The sequence below is a fragment of the Oryza sativa genome, chromosome 3 (genome assembly GCF_034140825.1).
Source record: "Oryza sativa Japonica Group chromosome 3, ASM3414082v1".
NCBI lineage: Eukaryota > Viridiplantae > Streptophyta > Magnoliopsida > Poales > Poaceae > Oryza > Oryza sativa.
Window position 1 is genome coordinate 5820526 of NC_089037.1, and position 16946 is coordinate 5837471.

Here is a 16946-nt window from a genome sequence, read left to right on the forward strand (position 1 = left end):
ACCTTGTTTCTTCAAGAACATCTGTGTCAAACTTTATGTAGTCCCCTGGATCGCCTTCCTCTGATTCATGACCACCATCACCAAAGAAATTATCAGAAGCCAAATAACCATGACTACCAGGCTTGCTGTACCAAAAGCCATTCCTGTTCTTCTGGTGAAGACTGATGGAAGGGTTTTTTTTGGTTGTTTCGCTGTTTCAGACGCAAATTCCACCACCTTCATCATCAGACTTTGTTGACACATACCCTTGATGAAGATCGAAACGGGTATAGGTAACCCTCAGCGTTCTCGATGTAACGACTGAAGAATTTCTCCTTCATGCATCTAGCCATAAGTCAATGGGAAGCTGAGGAGGTCAGCTGTTTAACCAGCAGGGAGCAGCGCAGCGCTTGACAACTTTGCTGAACTCATGGTGGTAAGCCAACATACAGCTGCTGCCACCACCTCAGCGCTAGACAGTACATCTCCAGGGAAGATGGCAGAAGCACCAACTGTGATTGCTGATCCTATCACACCTCTATTTCTCAAATCAATTAGATTCAGGTTGTCTGAAAAGCTTTGGAATTAGTACCAACAGATCACACAGCATAAAAGAGGCACCTGCAGCTGCAAATAAGGTAAGATGGACATTGCAGAGATATTCAACCATAGTGGAAGGAGATGACATTTGTGCTTGTAAAGGTAACACTAGAGTTGACCATTTATTCATGTTCTTCTTGAGTGGTGCTTTTTCTCTTTATCATGGAATTGGGAGAAGGAAGAAGGCATAATAATTAGATCATGGAAGTTCAAGAACAAGGCCTGCAGTTGGGAACCAGCTGGTATCCAGTCTGCATTTTCTTTTCTGTTTTTTGAATCTTATCCTTTAAAGCTTTGTTGTATTCTAAGAATAGTACCACCGTTTCATTCAAGTCACTCTAAAACCACCTATTTTCTGCCCTGGACTAACCCACCAGCTGAGGATGTGTTTCAACAATCATCTTCGAATTTATTTTGTTAACAATATGTGATTTATAAACAGCCGAAATAACAGAGTTCAAACAGAATTTATAATGTTTTTGCTAAATAATCCATTGTCTACTTTAAATAGTTTATCACTAGATTCGAGTTAAAGATTAAATACTTCTTCTAGTTAGACAACTATTTATCACTAAGTATTTGAACAATATACTGAATCGTTTAGGCATAAAACCATTTAGCATTGAGACATCAATATTCAGTGACCAGCCTAAAAACAAAGGAGTGAACAAAGGAGTTGATGACTGTCTCTAGAAGATAAGAGCTTATAGGTAGGATAGGAATAGTCCATGAATCATATGAACATAACTTGCATAACAACAATAATTCAGCCTATCGATCAAAAAGGGATTTTTGTAAAGATGAAACCATTGTCAATCAAGTGAAAACACTTCTGGAAGAGGGAAAAAAGAGCATTTTCTTCTATTGAGCCCAGCAAACCTTAATAGCAACCCAAATTTAGTTAACTGATAGTCCAGTATGGTAAGATAGATTACCCTCATACTCCACAACACGGCTAATTTGTTATTCCCTGAAAACATAACTTAGTAATATGTCAACTATGAACTATGAACCAATAAGGAAATAACTCTGAAAAATGCATCTGCATAGCATTATAATACTTAATTATAGTCAGGAATGGCACACACAACATGAGCAACACAGGTTTCCATCCAATATTTATTCCCCCGAATTCATGGGTAGCACCCTAAGCATTCGTGTTACAATGCAGAGACAACATGACCAACTGACCAAGACAGTTTTATTGTATAACCGGATGGAGATCGTACATGATTTCACACCATTTGGGCATTAAGTAGAACAGGAAACTAACCAAACACAGCAAGGTCCTTCACAATTCATGAGACATCATAGATTCAGTTACAAATCAGCGCTTCTTCAAGAACCCCTCCGCAAGCTTTAAGTAGTCACCCATACCGCCGCCACCGCTCTCCCCCTCACCGCCTTGCTTCTTCATGAGACCTTGTGCCAGTTTCAGGTAGTCTCCCATGCCGCCCTCCGACCCCTCGCCATGCTTCTTTTTCTTCTTGTCATCTTCCTCTTCCTCCTTACCATACCTCCCTCCCCCATGGCCACTAGGCTTCTTGTACCCTTCCTCTTCCTCATACCTGCCACCGCCGCCACCGGAGTGCGCGCTAGGCTTCTTCTTGTAGTCATCTTCTTCATACCTCCCACCATGGCCTCCACCACTTGAAGCACCATACCCATATCCACCACTAGGCTTCTTGTTGTACTCATCATCCTCCTCATACCTCCCTCCACCATGACCACCACCAGGCTTCTTCTTGTACTCATCCTCATACCTTCCACCACCTCCATATCCACCCGCACCGGCACTCGGCTTCTTCATGTAATCATCTTCTTCTTCCTCATACCTCCCCCCACCATAGCCACCCCCACTCGGCTTCTTTCTATATTCATCTTCTTCCTCATATCTTCCTCCTCCATAGCCACCACCACCACCACTACTAGGCTTCTTCTTGTAATCATCTTCTTCCTCATACATTCCTCCTCCATAGCCACCACCACCACTAGTAGGCTTCTTCTTGTAATTATCTTCTTCCTCATACCTTCCTCCTCCATAGCCACCACCACCACCACTAGTAGGCTTCTTCTTGTAATCTTCTTCTTCTTCTTCTTCGTACCTCCCACCTCCATGACCGGGCTTCTTCTTGTATTTGCCCTCGCCGCCCTCATCCTGGTACTTGCCGCCGCCGCCGGATCCGGCGGAACCCTCCTTGCGGCCGTACTGGTGGAGGTACTCCTCGGCCTTCTCGAGGTAGTTGCCAGCGGGCTTGCCGTCGAGCTTGCCGTACTGGGAGGCGGCGTGGAGGAGTTCGGCGGCGGCGCCCGCGACGCGGCCCTTGTCGACCTTCTCCAGGTTGTGGTCCTGGAACACCGACTTGGCCGCCTCCGCCACCAGCTTGGCGCTCGACGCCAGGTCGCCGCTTCCGCCCCCGCCTCCGCCGCCGGACGACGGGCGGTGCTGCTGCGGGGGCGGGCGGCCGCGGTGGCCGTCGCCGCCGCCGTCGTAGGAGGCCATTCGCGCGAGCTGGGTAAGCTAGCTAGCTTTAGCTCGGGATCTGAAGGAGAAGAAGAAATTTCTCGCGATGCCGCGTCAACTGTCAAGTGTGTTATTACACGGTACTCTGCTTTTTGAGGCGAATCAATCCAGTTTCGGTTTCATCAGCTTTCAAGTTGAGGTTAGCGTTGGGTGGACGCATCTGAAACGTCCGATCAAGACACGGACGGTCGCGATGTTCTGTCATCTGTTACACGAGGCCAAATCATACGGAGGCCTTATAGGCTTAGGACTACCTGTACATTTGTCGACAAATTTTCTCTTAAAAATTTATTAAATATAAATACAATATAATTATACTGTAATTACACTGTAAGTATAGAATAACTACACTGTAACTTACATGTAATTACATTGTAACTATAGTATAACTACACTGTAACTTTAGTATAACTACACTGTAACTATAATAATTACATTTTTATTTATATGTAATTACATTGTAACTATAATATAAGTGAGATGTACCTTTATAAAACTTATGTTTGGCACTGCTCACGTGAAAGAGGCATTACGAACTCGCAATGTCAATGTCTGTTTGTACGATGCGTGTGGAGGCCATCATTCATGCATGCATGTTTGGCTATGCCCTGCCGCTTTATCTCTGCCCTTCGTCTAACATCTACGCGTGCATGAGCCGCGCCAGTGCCGGTAGCCAGCGGCCATCGAAAGAAACAAATCAAAGCGTCGACGCAAAAGCACGAATCCCGAGGTTCATCAAGCGGTTCAAAAATCGACAAATTCTAAGGAAGAAATTTGTCAACAGATTTATAGCAAAATCATAATGCTTTGTTTTAAGAAAAAAAACACACACCATTTACAAGGCCAAATCTATAAGGCTTCGTTGGAATGCAAGAGTTGAAAACTTTTCACCCGTCCACGTAAAACGAAATGATTAATTACTACATCATTAATTAAGTATTAATTAAAAATATTTTTAAAATATTTAAAAATTTAAAACCTTGAACGGACTACTATCACGGATTATCTGGTCCACATCTATAAAATATAAAATATAGTACTTTCTCAACAAACTTTCTTCCACCACATTGATTAGACTCTATTCTAAGCTATTTTTATTAATTTTGTTTTGTAAAATATTTAATATATCATTATAATCAAATGGATAATATATGACAATAACCTATCAATAATCTGTTTCAAAAGAGAAAAGAGTAAAAAAAATATCCCAAAGGCAAAATATTTTTTTTATTTTTAATTTTTTAATTTTATGAATAGACCTTTTTCCAAAAGTATTTTAAAATCTGAACCTTCTGGTGTGGCAAGAGGCTGTCACCGGCATGCCAGCCACGTGTGGTGTGACAAAATTATTTGGCTAGCCAGACGGGCTGGAGTGGCCAAAAGGGGCATTTTTCGGAAATACTTTTTGGAAAGATCTATTAATAAATTAAAAACTATTTTTTTAAAAAAAAATCAAGGCAAAGCCCCAGAGGCAAGACCCAGTCATCTCGCTGTTAGTGGCTCACAAGAGAACAAGTCGGCACCCATCCTTCGATCTTTTCCCATCAGCAGCCTGACTACTCCCAGTCTCCAACCCACTAACCCCATCCTTCTCTCTACGCTGGGCGAGGCCACCACTGAGCGGAGCAGGAGGAAAACCAGCAGGCGAGTTAGAGTTATCGCCATGCTTGGCCTCCGCGGCCTCGTCGCCGCGTCACCTGTCACCGCGCCGCGGTGTAGGGGGCGGTGCAGTGCCGCGACCGCGGCGACGTCGGCGCCGGAGAAGACGGCTGGCCACGTCGGCCGGCTTCCACTGGCCATCGTCCCAGCGGCCGCCGCCTCGCTCTCACTTGTCCTCTGGTCCAGTCCAGGTACACACCGGCACACAGGCACAGCTGAAGTGACTAGTAACAGCTTGCAAGCAAGCGGTGATAGTGTTAGTGTATACGCTACTCCCTCCGTTTCCCATTTCGTATTGTCGCTTTGACTAGGCAAATTATTTTAAGTTTGATTAATTTTAATAAAAAAAACTAATAACATTTCTAACACAAAATAAGTATATTATCGTAATATATTCAATGTTACATTTAATGAAACTAATTTGGTGTTATAGATATTGCTATTTTTGTCTAAAAATTTAGTCAAAACGACTTATAATATAGAACATATAGAACAGAGGGAGTGGTAGATAGTTGGATCATGAACTGAAGATGCATGGAACAATGGATGAACACACAAGACACAATTGGCACCGCACAGCCATGCTGATTGTTCTTTCTTTCTGCAGTACATGCTGGCATCATGTCAGGGTTCAAAGGGATGGAATCGGTTCCAGGCCCAGATCTGCCACGAGTGGAGTTCTTGGAAAAATGGAATGGTTAGCAAACTGGCTACTACTCTCCTATATATATGTATGTATGTATGCATGCCATATCTCTCTCGAATCTCGATCGCTGAGAGTTCCTGTAATGTTCCTGCCAATTGTCACTTCTGTTGTGACATGAATTCGCTGATAAAAAAAAACTTTCTCTTAATTTGGTGCTCTCAAGCGGAGAACCAGAAGAAGTACGCCGAGTTCGACTCCAGGTTCAAGTCTTCCCAAGTGCTCAAGGATCTGCTCGAGAAGTCCAAGCAGAACAAACTGAAGTACCCCAATTTTCGCTAGCCCTGTTTCTCTTGAAGCTCTCCTGCAGCCATGTTCTTGCCATGGGTCTCTGAACAATTTATCAAAAAATTGCAGGAATGAGAGGGAGATTCAGGATAAATACTGCCTGCGTGGCGCCGAGTGGGGCGTCGGGGACTGCTCGACGGAGGGGATGTCGGACCAGGAGAAGGAGGATTTCATCGCAGAGCTGAAGAAAAGAACTGGACAAGAGTGAAAAATGTGTAGACCATTTTCCACCATGGTGGAGTTTTGCCACTGCATATATACAGCTTTTGTTGCCAGACCAGTACCACCACTATGTTTAGATCCAGGAATGGCATTTTACTCTTGGTAGCCTGATTAGCACAGGTTCTGTATTGTAGGAAGGAACAAAGTCTGAAACACTCAAAGACAATTCCACTCTTTCTTTTTTCTTCAGATTCAGTACAGAAATCCGACGATGCATTAGATGTAATCAGACATTTCAGAATGCGCCCACATATGTTAAATAACCTCTCATATGCTTCCTAAAATTTTCGTTTCTTGTCTTACCGTAAGCACTCTGCCTGTTCTTCTTTCCTTCTCTTTTTTTGTGGTGGTTCGCCCAAAAGGGAAGTATATATACAACTGCCGGTGGCCTGCAGTTCTGAAAGTTTTTCATCCATCAAGGTTTCAACGAGTGACAGCATATATAAATGAAGCAACCTCAGGAATAAATTATACCATCAGATTACCCAAGGTAAAAGCAAGCACCAGGAATAAACAAGCAGACACCAGAAAAATGAGTACCAACTTTAATTTTTTTACTGAGTCAAAGGATGCTAGAAACAGAACCGTTCAATTTGCTGTTGAGGATTCGCCTAAAATCTAGTACATCTAATGTGAAAAGTTTTGTTGTATGTAAACTAGAGTACACGATCTCTCTTCTACCTGTAGACAAGAGAATATCTCATTCATTCAGTTACATTTGTCCACCAATAATTTTCCATGCTTTTCAAGGTTGAAAAGCCAATCCTTCTCCTTCCTTCAGCATTAATAGTCATCTTTTGACGGTAATATTACAGAGAAGGGTGGCACTCTCAGTTAATCCTCGAGCTTATCCTTTAGGTTAATTCTTCATGAAGATATTCAGGGTTCCAAGTTGTATGGCTTGTTCAGAAATCAGAAGGTTGGTGCTGCCGATATCAGGTAGTGCTATGATAAATCTGATGTATCGTCGGACTGAAGTAAATTCTGGTGAGGCCGCTAAAAGTATTCGGTATCAGCTGCCAGAGCACAATTGCTTTCTGGGTAGCTCATCACCAAACCAACCATAAGCACCGGATTCAATGCGACCAGCCATCAGATTAGGAGATCAGAACGGACTACCTTGAAAGGGAATAAAATACATAAACTTTCAGCTTGATGATAACAAAAAAATATCAGTAAAAGTAATTATCACGAAAGCAATTCATGGAAGCACAAAGAATAATTAATGCAGCCAAAGTTCAAAAACTGAACATAGAGAATAATGAGTAAAAGGCAGGTACTAAAATGGGAAATGCCATTCATGTTATCACCAGATTTTTTGCATCAAAGAGGGTTTGTGTCAATGGAGCGGATGATCAAAGAGGTACTAGTGCATTACATGATATATCCAGAAAAAAACATTATAGTTTGATAGCAAAATATTAGCTGGATAGGTTAAAGTTACATATGGTAATATTAGGAAACAATTTAATTACTCCCCCCGTTTCATATTTTAAGTCATTTGACTTTTTTCCGAATCAAATTCTTTAAGTTTGACCAAGCTTATAGAAAAATATAGTAGTATTTTCAACACAAAACAAACATATTATCAAAATATATTCAATGTTAGATTTAGTGAAACTAATTTAATATTTTAGATATTGCTAATTTTTACTACAAACTTGGTCAAACTTAACAAAATTTGAATAGAAAAAGTCAAACAACTTATAATATGAAACGGAGGGAGCAATTGTTATGGAGGACATTTACTCTGTTCATTTTGACACGTTAACTACTGAACTTAAAGCTTCCTAACAGACTCCAGCTGTTGTAAATTAGCTTGCAATAGCATCAATACTACTGGAAGAGGGAAGTGCTTATGGGACGTACTGCGCAAATTGCATGTGTTGCAAAATCCATTTTGACTAGGTCTATAAGTTCTAAAAAATTACTAGGGCATATTCAATAGTCTGCACTCATGAAAAATTTCAAGACCAAAGTCAACCTCATTTGATATATTTGAAAAGGATGAATACTTAGTAAACAGTGTCAAGTTTTGTTCACTGAAGGTCTGATTTGGAAGCCCACAATTCCTGGTCCATATCCCCGTGGAAAAGCCACTCACAAAAAAGGCTCTGGTAATTGTCTTTTTTGTGTCTTGTCCAATTAAGACAAGTTTGATCTCTAGCAAACAATTTTCAGACTTTCAAGAACTTCTGTACCTAGTGAAAAACTCAAAAAAGGAATTTGAAGAGCAAAAATTAAATGAGCTAAAACTTCCTACTTTCCTGATTATATGAAGCAGATTCTCTTCAATGCCAGTTTTCCTACCTTTTTCTGCATCCATCTCACGTGATGTGCCAGTGTATTCAACACATAAGCACTTACTAACAGATTTGACTTATTTAGCAGGCATACAACTTTGTCGATTTTAGCTAGGTTGACTACCAGGAAGCAACACTTAAGTAAGGAACAACCACAAGTTTTCTAGAAATAGGATAAACTCTGTAGTACAAGTAATGATTTGGTTTGTTTTGTTCAGATAATCAAACTTCAAAGACTGAAAACCGACACCATGATACAACAAAGGGGACAGAAGAGAGTATTACCTGCGAGTTTGAGGTGATGATGGTTGATCAGGAGATGAATGAGAGGAGCCACCCCTAAATGCAACATGCCTTTGCCCATAAAACTCATTGGGCATTGCTTGGCGAGTGGGTCGTGGCATGTCACCACCATCAGCTGTAGGAACTGGCCCAAGTGAACCAAATTCAAGTGGTTCAGATGAAGAACCGTGATTTGTGCCTGGTTCACATGAGTAGTACATGAAATATGGAGCTGAAGACCCAGAAAGGGCACCGATACCATTTGAAGCAGATGGTGATGGATCCCCATGTGTCATGTTCCCTGGTCTGCGTATATAGTTTGTTGATCCAGAAGATTGGGCGCCTGTCTCATGCCTGTATGAATCATTTCTATAAGATCGCCGCTGCCTATCATACTGGTTTTCATCTGCTGCTTGTCTATCCGATCGTATGCCAGACCTCTCTGAGTGGCTACGTCCATAGCTGCGGCCAGGATTTCGTTGTTTTGAATTTATCCAATTTCCTTCTTTATCATTATGGTCACCCTTGTCAGTGTTATAATTTCCTCTGTGGTTTCTTGAGCCTGAGTGTCGGTCCTTAAATGGAACCTTCTGAAGAAGAAAAGCAATAGATAGAATTGACGAATTAGTATCAACCAGTTCAGACTATATTCGTGATTTTATATAGGTTATCAGCTCATGAGAGAGATGTATTAGAAAACTGGATTGAACTTTTGTAACCTAATGCTTAATAGTATAATTGAATAAAGTTTTAACTGCGGGGGGCTCCCTTAAAGTGTCTTTTTTCAAACAAAAAAAAAGTTTAGACTATCAAATTCATAAAGGATTGCTTAATGAATTTTATTTCTTATAGAAAATGAAATAAATTATTGCACTTAAGATACAACCGCTAGGCCTAAATTCCATCATCCTGAAAAATTTTAAATTCAACCATAAATAAACTCAAGAGTTTTCATCATTCAGCAACTAATAAGTATGTTGATCCAGGTAGCTGAGTATCCATCCTCACCAGTGAACCATGAATCTCACATCTAGTTTGCTATACATAGAATATGTGAATGTTGTCCATTGTCATTATACATTCCTACAAATTTGTTACTTCCTTTATCACCTTCGTTTTCTATTAGATTTAGATTCTATCACAATTTCAACGCAAATTAAACAGACTTTATTTTTTATGATTAACGCATTTCCACTAGATTGTTACAAGAGTAGTAGCATCTTGTTAGCTGTGAACTTGTCGCCTATAACAGCTGTTACAAAAGCTAGAATCAGTGATATAATTTAGAAGCTATGGTTGATAAGACCATTTTGCAATAGATTAGCATCATATTAGAGTTCTATATATGTGATAGAATATGTTTTAATTTTCAATATACCAATAGTAAACAACTAAACATGTTATCTATGCATTAAGATATCAAAGCAGCTAGTTAGGATCTTACAGGATTTGGCAAGTAAGTTCCTGTGCCACCACGGTATCTGGGCGCATCCTCCGTGTGGTGCTGTGGACCACCAGTAATTCTTTCAGAAGAAGGTTGTAGAGGCATCATAGGATAGATTCGTTGGCTGGGGGGGACCATCTGGGTCCAGTTAACATTTGTTGAAGCTGGTCTGCCAGGCCCATCCCATGGAACATGGCCCTGCAAATACATTGGTGGCACTGCAAAGGGGTATAACACAGGATTCATGGGGCGCGGGTTTTGGCATGACCGTCCATATTGTAAATTACACCAATGGCTATCAAAATCGCTGTTCAAAATGTCAGGCTTTTGCTCTTCAGATGGATCACCTGCAGTACTGGATGAAGCTGTTGAGGTAGCATTGATATCAGGATGGTGAACATTGTTGAGTGAACTAAAATTTTGGACAGCAATATTGACAGGAAGTTGATCAACCCCTTCATTCCTCTCAAACTGTGGAACAGATCCATCATTCCCAGGAGCATATGGCAACATCAAAAAAGGAACCGCTGGACCTGTTTGAATAAAAGTCAGTCCGCCATTACCAGATTGTCTCTGCTGAGGGGATCCAATAAAAAGAGGTGCAAACAGTGGATTAGGCATGCCAATCTGTGATGGTTCAAAATCATTTGGCACTTGACTAGTTCTTGATGCTGTTGAGCCAGACCCTGTTATTATGTCAGAGGCCTCATGTCTAATGTTTGGTACTATAACCCCATTCCGGGCACCATCATCAACCTCTGGGGGGATATGCTCAGAAGCATTTCCAGTCTGCCAACCAGTATTATTTTTGCTATGTGTAGTTGTGTCAGGTGCTGCAAAGGCAGGCCTTTTTCCCCATTTGTCCCTCAATGATCTTGTTGTATTTCCAGCTGATTCACCCCATGAATTCTCAGGCATAGCTTTGTTTCTTGACAAACCGGATTGTGAAGAAGGGATTCTTGCATTTCCACTACCTATTCGAGTATTTATGCTGGCTTGTCTACTTGTTTGGTTTTGAAACATGTTGGTATAATTCTCTTCTACTGCTCCATTATCCTCAACAGCAATCTCTCCCTGTCTTTCAAAGGGGGCACCAGATACACTGTTAGGTGAAGAGGAATGCTCTTTTCCATTAAAGTGGCGCATCTGTGGATCTCTTCCTTGATGATTAAAATATCTAGGAAATCCAACACCATACTCATGCCAATTGTTGCCATCATCACGACTCGCATCTGGTGTAATAGGTTTCTCACTCTCGTTACCTTCTTCGATGTTTGGTGCGAAAGTATGGTTTTGGACATAATGGGCCATGGGTGGTGAAACATATCCATGGATCAAATGCATATTGGACCATGGAGCCCCAATTAAGCTAGTTGGTGGAATTCCAGCAAAATGTTTTGGGGGAAAAGCTGCTGGTGCAAGTAAAGGGGAGGGTGCCACCGAAAAATGAGGCGGCATTTCTATTGGCAATTGAACTTGCCCGTTGAAGTCATGCAATTTAGCTGATGACATTAAATTAACTAGGACTTGCTCCTCTTGCTGTTTATCTGATGCCTCAGATACAGAAGGAAGTTCTTCGTTCATTATGAAACCATTATCTTCGCGGTAGCTGCTTGACACACTGTTTGAGTCAGAAGCTGCTTTCCCACTATAGTGAGATGAACTGTTCATCGAAGACACTGACTCATCCTGTGAAGACTTAGTGATGTGGCTGCTAGAAACTTCTGGAGCCAAGTTGTTTCTTCTGCTATTGTAATCAACCTTCAAAGATTTGTCCATTTCAACCACTCCAGTCCGTCTTCCACGAGAATATCCTTCAACAGAAGGGTCCGTTAGTTCAGGACTAGAGCGGGTTCTTGCAAACCGAGACCTGTTTTGCCCATTTCTATCATTAACAAAGAGAGAATTTGGTACTGTCTTGTTCCTTTCATTTTGCATTGATCCATCAGAACTGTTTCTTTCAAGCTGCTCAGAGACCTTTGTATTGGCATGTGTCACATGAACTTTTTGGTGATGAGCATGAGAATCAGAAGGGTTGACTGTTCTCAGTGAATTTCTCGGGTGTAGAACACTTCTCTGAAGTGGCTGAGAAGTAGCTTCAGGATAGCTATTAGCATTTTCACTGAGATTATCCTGGTTAGCACGAATATTAGGATTTTCAGCGTTTTTCTTGAGTGCCATCGCACTTCTCTGACTATTTGATGCTTCAGCAGGGACAACCTTCAGATGATGCTGATGAACCAGACCTAGTGTAGGTGCATCAGGACGATTGCCACTACCATGTCTTATCCATGTATTTGTGAAGAACTGATTTACTTCAGCAATTAGATCTTCTTTTGGACATTCGAGTAACTTTGCCAACCTTTTCGCCCCAAAGGAAAACGCACTGCGTATCCTAAAGAAATTGCCTGGACAAAAGAAGAAGCTCATCAACTCAACATAATATGTACTATGTTTTTTCTGCAGAAATAGAACTTCCGCTGGATACAGTCAAATGGCCCGTTACAGTTCAATACTTGACGCTGGATTGACCACAGCATCAAAATGACCACAAAGCCAACATATTGAAGAGTGTACATTTGACAAGAGATGCATCACAAGTTCATAACAATAAGGAATTTTTATACTCGCAAGATGAATCCCAGTAATCCAGCAAATGATGAGTTTCATGAGTTACTAGAAAAGTGCTCACTATCCAATCTGGAAGTATTTAATATAGAAAGAACTGTTTGTTGGCTTATTGTCAAACAGCTTATGTCAGCAAAACAGAACCTCCACAAAAGAAAGAGAAAACAAGTACAGTTATTACAAGGACCATGTATTTAAATAGCCATTAGCATGTTTGCGATATGAATTCTTAGGAAGTCAAAACATCTTTAACTTGTCAAAAATATAGATTAGCATTCATAGTATAGTAATATACAAAACCACCAGGACTGAACTCTGTTCGGTACATGTCACTTCAATAAGAGAAGCACTATGTAAGTTGATGCTCGATAGTTACCTTTACTTACACTCCTTCCAAGGTTATTGTTTGTCCGTAAAGGATCAATAACGTTGAAGTGCTTTGAAACAAATGGTTGTTGACCCTGGCTCTCCTGGATGCGAGGTGTAACTGCATATGCATAACTGCATTTATCAAGGAAGGACTTGCTCAGCAACAATTCAGCAGCATCCATCCGTGGTGGCTCCGCTGCACAAAATAACGTTGAAAAAAAATGTAAAATAACAATCGTATAAACAACTTTGATATAGAAGTCATAGTAAGCAGCATATAGATTACCAGTCATATCTGGAAGTGAACTTATAGGAACAGGACCCGACAAACTCAAACAAAATTTCTCCCAGTCAAAGTTGCTGAAGAATTCTAAGAAACGGTATAATACCTACAAACACATAAGTAGCAAATAAGAATTGTTTCTCGTGCTGGGATAGTAAAGTGCAAGAACCAGTAGTCACCTCCAGTGGTCCAGTAAAACAATTGTTGAACACATGAAAAATGTACAGAACCAGGGTCTCCAATGCATAGGTAGATATAAGACCATGGTGAGCTCCAAGAATACGACTCTCATAGAAACACCATGCCTTTATCAATATAATACTCCTCTTGAATAAATGATTCTGACTGATCAAGGCATCAACCTAATGTAGATCCATTGAAGCAAGTAAGGCAGAAAAATCAAATAATTTTTATTCCAAACACATGCAATAAGGATAACCAAACAGCAATATACATTCAGCTAGATTTGAACAAGAGAGCGCACCTCTTCAAGGAAACAAAGTGTACACAATCCACCAACTTGATTAAATGATATGTCAACAACAATGTTGTCCACAAGACACTTAATAATTTTTACCTGGACATGATTCACAAATAAATGAGAACAATACCAAAGAGATGACAACAGAGTGAGACAGTTGACACATTATAAACCATGAAAACAAAAATGAGTAAACAAAAGAATGTGTTTCCCTGTACTTAGTAGGATGCTAAAAGTATCTTTCATTAAACAATCCTCTTGAATGTCCACACCAGGCAGTAACAGGATTATAGGCTAGCAGGTCCTACAATAGTGGATCGCCTAAAATTTCATGGCATCTGAAAAAATAACAGTTTCAAGTTTCCACGCTATCTTCTTTTAGAAACAGAAGCACATGTAAAACTCCATCAGCAAAAAATGAAGAGTATAATATAGCCAGCACTTTAGATAGGTGTATTATATATTTTGCTTATTCTAATTTGCTTCATGTGGCAGAAAATGCAAAAAATAATCATTAGTAACTTTAACATCCATGTACCCAAAGGAACAACAATAATTCTGAGCTGCAAAAAAAATCAAGACTGCTACATGACGGATCAATAGCCATTTTCCAAAACTAAAAATTCAGAGGAAGGGTTCTACCTCCGCCTGTATATACTGAACTTCTTTTACACGAAATTCAGCATTTTCACTTTTCTCTTCATGCTCCAATGCATCCCGAACCAAGTTAGCCCAAGTATCCTTCAATTCTTCACTATCACTAAAAGCAGTGACATCAATGTCACCATCAGGTAAGTAAGTCTTCAGAGGGACCGATCCAAATGTGAAAACCTAGAGACACAAATAGATAACTTCTGTCAGGTGTATATAATCAATAAAAAAATCACACTTGAAATGATAAACTTAAGACCACGAAAGCTCCAAGGCGTGCAATACTCTTTTGGACTTAAGGAAGAAAGATGATGGAACAAGTTTCTTTCCATTTCTCAAGAAACAAGAAGCTATTTAAACGTTGCTATCGCCCGACACACCTACTAAAAATGGTCATTCAATCAGCCAATCAAGTCGCTCATCACATATGCATATGGGTTGACTACGACTTTGAATCTTGAAGATTTGCCGGTTTATCATATCATCACCTTCCTCTAAGGTCAATGTTGTAGTTCCACAAGCTTTTCGTTAACATGATAACTGCTACTCTGATGCATTCCATGTTGCAGGGAAATGGATGTTACTGTGAAAAACAGTTCAACAATAGACTATCGAATATCTCAAAATCATACTCCTCTCCCAAAATGCAGTTTAATCCTTGTCATCGTCTCCACTGGATGAGAACTCAAGGCGTGTAAACAAGTTTCAAAGAGTATAAACAGATGATCTGAAGCAAAAAGAAAAAAAAAAGCATATATCTCAAACAATGATGAAGATAAGATACCCCCCATGTGCTTGTATGCAAGTGCTATTGGAAGCAAGACCTTCCGACTTTTGAACAAAAAGCACAAAACGATCCAATAGGGCACTAACCAGTGTCCCTTGCTCAAATAGAACTTACTTAGAAATAGAAATCAATCTGCCTCTTATGCCAATATCATTAATCCGGTCGATTCCACTACAACCGAGTCAGGTGAACGGCTGTGCTCTACTCACTCGCTGCTCACGAAGCCACGCAGAGAAACCCTTCAATCTAATAATCCGTAACACCTCTCGGAACAATCAATCCAGCAGTCAAACACCATCGCTATACCTGGCACGAGAGGCAGTTCGTGATGAGGCGCCGCACGTAGTCGTAGACGGCGCGCCTCCGCCGCTCGGAGTCGGCGTTGGGCTGGATGCGCGCGATCAGCTCCGCGGTCCGCACCTCCGCGGCGGCCCACCGCTCGCCGTCGAGCCGCCTCGTGACCCCGGCCGACGCATTGGGCAGGAGCCCGTTGGGCACCATCCCCATAGCAAAAAAACAAAACAACCCGCCGCGGCCACGCCAACCAATGCTTCGCTCGCCGGGCCGGGAACCCAAAAACCCTACACCCCGGGAACGGCGGCGGCGGCGGACCTCACGGCACGGCCCCCGCACCCGCCGTCGGCTCCGCGCGGATCGAACCCCCACCCCCGGAACCGGTGGAAATCGCGTGGGGGGGCAACCTCCCGCCGATGAGCTTCGGATCGGCCTTGCCCTCCCCCGCGCCACCCGAAGCGTCCTGCTCTGCGGCGGCGGCGGCGGCGGCGGCGGTGAGGGGAGAGAGATGGGGATGGGGAGTGGTCGGCGTGGAGGAGAGGAGAGGAGAGGAGGGGAGGGGACGGGAGGGTTGAGGTGTGCAAAGCGAAATGGGCGGTGCGGTGCGGTGCGGGTCGGTGTTTGGTTCGGTTTTGGTTTGGGTTGGTTTGGACCGGGACCGCGACCGCGAGAGAGAGTGCAGCGCAGTGCGAAGAGGAGGAGGTCGATGCCTCGATCCCACGGTGGCCGCGGCGTCTGAAACACTTCAGACGTGGCGTGCTGGAGCGGCCGCGGTGTGGGGGAATGGGGATGCGATGCAGGCGTGCTCGACCAGCCACCGAGATATGCGGTCGCGGGCTTTTGCAGCGCGTGTGATTTGGAGCATTTGGATTTTCTCAGAAATTGCGATCGCATACAACTCGAATTGGTCGTAGCTTGGTTAGTTTCGGTATGCTAACGCAGTGGTAAATTCTTTGAGAGGGGTGTGTAGTTTACTAATACTACTACTTTAGTGAGAATTTTCTTCCTACCTTGGTTTACGGTTGATGACACTTTGGGATGTTTCTACGGTCATTCTAAGTGGTTTGATGCGGATTTTCATTTCATCTTGCAAAGACTGGGTGTGTTCGGCACCCACTTTTTTAAACCTCTCTCCCTCGTTTTTTATGTGCATGCTTTTTAAACTGTTAAACGGTGTGTTTTTTTGCAAAAAAAAATCTATAAGAAAGTTGCTTAAAAAATCAAATTAATCTATTTTTTTAAAAAAATAGCTAATACTTAATTAATCATGCACTAATGAACCGCTCCGTTTTCTGTGAGTATTGTTCCAAGTTACCAACTAGGAATAGCGAACACACCCTAAACCTCGGTTTAGCTATGAGGAGCTCACTTTTGAAGTTGATTGCTTTTGATGTAAGAGGAGAAAATGTTAAAGTGCACCCTTACTAAAATTTCTTGTTATCAACAATA

General features: G+C 41.8%; 3 protein-coding genes across 5 annotated transcripts; 1 reads left to right on the forward strand and 2 right to left on the reverse strand.

Moving 5' to 3' along the window:
- Nucleotides 1-1671: 1671 nt before the first annotated feature.
- LOC4332024 (uncharacterized protein At5g39570) lies at nucleotides 1672-3166 on the reverse strand. Its single transcript, XM_015777455.3, has one exon. The coding sequence runs from the start codon at nucleotides 3080-3082 to the stop codon at nucleotides 1907-1909; it is 1176 nt and encodes a 391-aa protein (XP_015632941.1). The 5' UTR covers nucleotides 3083-3166; the 3' UTR covers nucleotides 1672-1906.
- A 1480-nt stretch (nucleotides 3167-4646) lies between these two features.
- On the forward strand, nucleotides 4647-6259 carry LOC4332025 (uncharacterized). The gene is made up of 4 exons (XM_015775623.3): nucleotides 4647-4953; nucleotides 5370-5459; nucleotides 5632-5728; nucleotides 5823-6259. Exons 1-4 carry the CDS (start codon nucleotides 4767-4769, stop codon nucleotides 5959-5961), a joined length of 513 nt encoding a protein of 170 aa, XP_015631109.1. The 5' UTR covers nucleotides 4647-4766; the 3' UTR covers nucleotides 5962-6259.
- A 249-nt stretch (nucleotides 6260-6508) lies between these two features.
- LOC4332026 (uncharacterized) lies at nucleotides 6509-16101 on the reverse strand. 3 transcript variants are annotated; one of them, XM_015775620.3, is made up of 9 exons: nucleotides 15510-16101; nucleotides 14408-14596; nucleotides 13769-13861; nucleotides 13464-13646; nucleotides 13288-13390; nucleotides 13009-13197; nucleotides 10005-12412; nucleotides 8564-9150; nucleotides 6509-7090 (listed from the first exon to the last, which is right to left on the reverse strand). In XM_015775620.3, exons 1-9 carry the CDS (start codon nucleotides 15708-15710, stop codon nucleotides 7081-7083), a joined length of 3963 nt encoding a protein of 1320 aa, XP_015631106.1. In that variant the 5' UTR covers nucleotides 15711-16101; the 3' UTR covers nucleotides 6509-7080. The 3 variants fall into 3 exon arrangements, with proteins under 3 accessions (XP_015631106.1, XP_015631107.1, XP_015631108.1); XM_015775621.2 differs by having other exon boundaries at nucleotides 6509-7094; XM_015775622.3 differs by lacking the exon at nucleotides 6509-7090 and having other exon boundaries at nucleotides 8560-9150.
- Between the last annotated feature and the right edge of the window lie 845 nt (nucleotides 16102-16946).